Genomic DNA, 4360 nt, shown 5'->3' with positions numbered 1-4360 from the left:
ACTAAGAAGTGTAAGTGTTTAAAAGATATATCAGGCAATAGCTAAACATACAAGCGCTTTCATGAGCTTCCAGAGCATGCAAGGTCTTGATTTCTACATATGTGCGTGAGAAAGGTGAAGAAAACAGCATAAATAGGAAGATCACAGTAGAGAAACAGGACAAAGGGAGGATGCAATGGAATCTTCTTGTTTTTCAGCTCAGGAAAAACAGCAAATTACTAGGCAGAGCAAAACTATAGGAGCTTAAGCAGGTGCTTTTGCAACTTTGGACCACCCTTGGTTTCTTTAATAATGAAATAAGATGTTAGCAGGCCCAAATTATAACATACACATAATGATATACATAATACACATGCATTTCATTCTCTCTTCTTTTGTTTTTGGATAGAAGGCAATTTACATAAACATATGTACTCGTGACTATTTATTATATGTTATATTATATTGATGCTAACATAGCATGACAACTGAAGATGATAAAAGCAGAGCAGAATCTAATTTCTATAATAATAAACAGATTGTACAAGAATGAAAGTAGCAACTTACATTGCATCTAAGAGGAAGAAGAACTTGACCAGCTCTCAAGTAGCCAGGGGTAAAAGCTTACATCGGTGCTGTCTTGTAAAACAAATGAAACAGTCAAGTTTTACACAAAGATCCCCCAAATCATTTGGCAATCAAAGAACTCCCGATATGGCTGAGCATTCGGTTCTTCGGTTTTCAGTTCTTCACAGGTGCATACCAAATACCGAACTGAAATTACCTCGGTTTGTTTCCATCTTTTCTAATTCGGTTCGGTTCTTTGGTATGGGCCTAATATCATATGCACCAAGGCAATAGCTGTTTTTTTATCACATGGCTTGCAATTTTGCATGATCGACGCAAACATGTATCAGCAGCCTACACAGCAGGCCAGCAACTAAGAGTCTAAGAGGCTAAGCAAATAATTCAGCAGCAAAAGGCCAAAGGCCTTATGCCTATACACTGCACCAACACAAAATTGTATGATATATTAGTTCATTTTCATTTACACCAGCAGCTAAGCTAATACAAGTATTACCAATGAGTACAGCAGCAGCTAAGCTAAGGTAACACAAGTAATTCAAGCAGCTAAGGCCTAAGCTATGGAAAATAGCCTCTTTTTCAACTAAGTTAATTCCAGGCAGTAGCAACACAAACTTGTGAAAAGTAGGTAGAAGCAAACACCAGCAGCTAATGTTTCTCTCGGTTCAAATATCAAACAAAAATCAAGACCAGGCCGAAGAACTAAATTATTATGTTCAGTCCAGTTTTTCGGTATTTCAATATTTATGCCCACCCCTGAATAAAGATATCAAGAGCCTCAAGATTTTCAATACAAAAAAAACAATTTCAGCTGAATAAGCTGATTTTCCAATAATTTAACACCAAATGAGCAAAGGGAATCTGATCAAGAACCACTATAATAGCTGAGCTAAGTTCGATTACTCAGTGACACGAGTGTCCTCTGCATCATCAGTAACATCATCATTATTGGCTTCCTTGTGTGTGTACTCAGTGTCAATACTGCAATCACCATCAGTGTCAATACTGCAATCACCATCAGAGTCAATACTGCAATCATCATCAGAGTCCAGGCTTTCTTCTCCCAAATCTTCTCTAACCGTCTCTCGGGCGGCTGAATGATCTCCTCCATTCTCAACGTAGTCAGCTATTTCATCATCGCCTCCCTGTTTTCCATAATTAATCAATCTTCTATCCACAATGACTTTCCTTGGACTCAGCAAAACCAATTCAGCCAGCCTTCTCCTAGCTAAATATAACTCATTAGGCTCAATCAACTCTCCCTTCCTATAAGCCTCCCTGAGAAACACCGTATGCAATTTCCCTTGATTTCCCCTCGTCGAAATATAAAATATCCCCTGATGCTGAAGAAGAAAGTCTTTCAGCTTCTTTGGCAAATCCATAGCCAACCTAAAATGCGCAATTCTCTCCAAAGTAATCTTCTTTTCAACTGTCAATGACAACAATTCATGAATAGTCGCAACTGCTCTCTTTTCCATTCTCTTCTGTGCCTCGAGTGACCTTAAATCATAACCAGAGATATCCTCATACGGCAACCAATAAGGCAACCTTTGCCACTTCCAAACAGCAATCTTATAATACTTCCCAATCTTGAAACCAGGGGGGAAATTTACTCTAAACGAAAACCGCACATTCTCTTCTTCGCCACCCTTTTCTCTATACTCTCTCTCCCTAACATTCTCCACAGCACAAACAGTTAATCGCGGGTCTCTTTCAACAACCTCAATATACTTATTCCTAGTCTCTTTAGCATCAAACAATCTAAAATACTTGGGATACTTCAAAACCACAGAAAACTCAAAATCATCAGGTAAACCAAAATCTTTCCTTGCAATCCTAACATGTTCTAACCTTAATCTCCCCGTATTCGAAAGCAACAGAAGCTTTCGTAAACGGGTTACAGCTTGAGGCAATTGAGCTAAAAGGGCTAGTTTTTCTTGCTCAATTTGAAGCAGTGATTTACGAGTAAGCCTGCAATATAATATTCTCTGAACTGGGTGTTCGAATACCTCGAAAACATGAGGGAATTTGAGAATAAACTTCCCTGCTTCATATTGTTTGAACCCAAAACGGCGAGCAAGCATATCAAGGCGAGAAATGGCGATCATTGAATTTGGTTGAGTAAGAAGCAGTTCTTGGAATTTCATTACTTTACGGATTTTCTTCTCCACTTCCATGTAATCATCGTAGCCGTGGTCACGAATACGCTGTTGGTTTCTGGGTATGGAAGTTGACTGTGACATTTGCTTTGGGGATAGTAAGAAAACTGTAGGAATCCATGTGAGGGACTTGAAGGATGTGGATTTTGACTGTAATAATTTTGATGAAATCGAAAGGAAAATGTGCATTTTGATTATAATGTGAGTTCTTGAATTTGGGGTTTAGGGTTTTAGGAGGAAGATGAATCACACAGCAGTTAAGCTACTTATGAGTAATTAAATTTTACGTTTTGAGGATGTTATAGTCATTTAAGATAAGATTTGTGCATTATTTTCCTTGTGTCGTATGCTAAAAAACTTGTACTTAAGGTTTAAATGACAATAACATTAATGATCTTTTACTAAAATAACAAATGTATCCTAATGATCTTTTACTAAAATGACAAATGTATCCTAATGATCTTTTACTAAAATGACAAATGTATCCTACCTTTTGTATATGGGTTCACAAGGATACGTCTGTAATTTAATCGAAATGAAGCAGTTCTATTAGGGATAGAGTAGAATTATCTTTTTCCACATTTGGTTGGAGGTTTAGATAGTCTTTAAATTATTTATCTCATCATTTATATTATAGTGACGACATAAGTTATTACATTATATGATGGGATAACTTATTTTGAAATAATTAAATCTGAATTAACTTGTTCCCAACTAAACGACATCATACTATATTAACCAAATTGGCCTTTTACTAACTCCTTTGCTTGGTGGGCCCTATCTAAAATCTCACTTCACACCGCTTGTCAAACCCTACTTTTAAGTTTGATTAGATTGACTTAAAAGTTAGTTAAATCTATTTTTAGGTTATTTTAATTTTTAAAGAGTATTTGACAAAGTTAAAAATAAATTTAAAATAACTTAAAAGAAGTTAAAAATCAAAAATAGGACTCCTCTACTTTTTTATTTTTTGACTTGTCATTTAAAATTTCTTTTTTTTATTTTTTTACTTAAAAATTATTTTTTTCAGTCTCTCCAAACGAGCTATTGCCTCTTAATTAGTAACTTGCTCATTTAATCTCTTGCACCCACCGACTAAATATGGTTGCTTGTTCTTTAATTAAAGGTTCAAGTTTAAATTTTTTTGTATGAAAAAGTTTTTCGGTAGAAAACGATTTTTTAAATGGAGCCTTGTACGGTATAAATACAAATATAATCAAATTATAATATAAATATTGTGCATTAAATAGGAAATAAAAAAAATGCTAATTCAATACCTAAATTTACATTCATTTTTATTTAAATTGTTTCATTCGTTTCATATATACTAGTGATACACAGGTTTTCAAATAGAAAAAATTATAAGAAATGACAAATATTGATAGTATATAACGCTTCATAGCTATAGTTTCATATATTTACGATTTGTGGTTACAGTTTTTTTTATTTTTTTATTCAGTTCCTAATTATATAAGCTCAAAATTTGTATAATTCGGTTCTTGATTGTGTAAATCTAGATTATATGCTTTCCCTAGTTATTTATATGCAATTTGTTGATACATTTGATTTGTATAAATATCGAAAAAACCATAATAAATTACTTTGTTTGTATATTGACAAGCGAAATATACAAATGA

General features: G+C 34.3%; 1 protein-coding gene across 2 annotated transcripts; it reads right to left on the bottom strand.

The window, feature by feature from the left end:
- Positions 1–549: 549 nt before the first annotated feature.
- Positions 550–2962, bottom strand: LOC125828213 (protein ROOT PRIMORDIUM DEFECTIVE 1). Of its 2 annotated transcripts, XR_007443040.1 has the most exons (3): positions 1468–2962; positions 764–984; positions 550–614 (listed from the first exon to the last, which is right to left on the bottom strand). XR_007443040.1 is itself a non-coding variant. In XM_049507535.1 (2 exons), exons 1-2 carry the CDS (start codon positions 2910–2912, stop codon positions 978–980), a joined length of 1452 nt encoding a protein of 483 aa, XP_049363492.1. In that variant the 5' UTR covers positions 2913–2962; the 3' UTR covers positions 761–977. The 2 variants fall into 2 exon arrangements, 1 of the variants encoding a protein (XP_049363492.1); XM_049507535.1 differs by lacking the exon at positions 550–614 and having other exon boundaries at positions 761–984.
- Positions 2963–4360: the final 1398 nt, after the last annotated feature.

The sequence above is a fragment of the Solanum verrucosum genome, unplaced genomic scaffold (genome assembly GCF_900185275.1).
Source record: "Solanum verrucosum unplaced genomic scaffold, falcon-dt-bn FXZP01000102.1, whole genome shotgun sequence".
Classification (NCBI taxonomy): domain Eukaryota; kingdom Viridiplantae; phylum Streptophyta; class Magnoliopsida; order Solanales; family Solanaceae; genus Solanum; species Solanum verrucosum.
The sequence above is the reverse complement of the archived record's forward strand: the minus strand, read 5'-3'. Positions and strand labels throughout refer to the sequence as shown.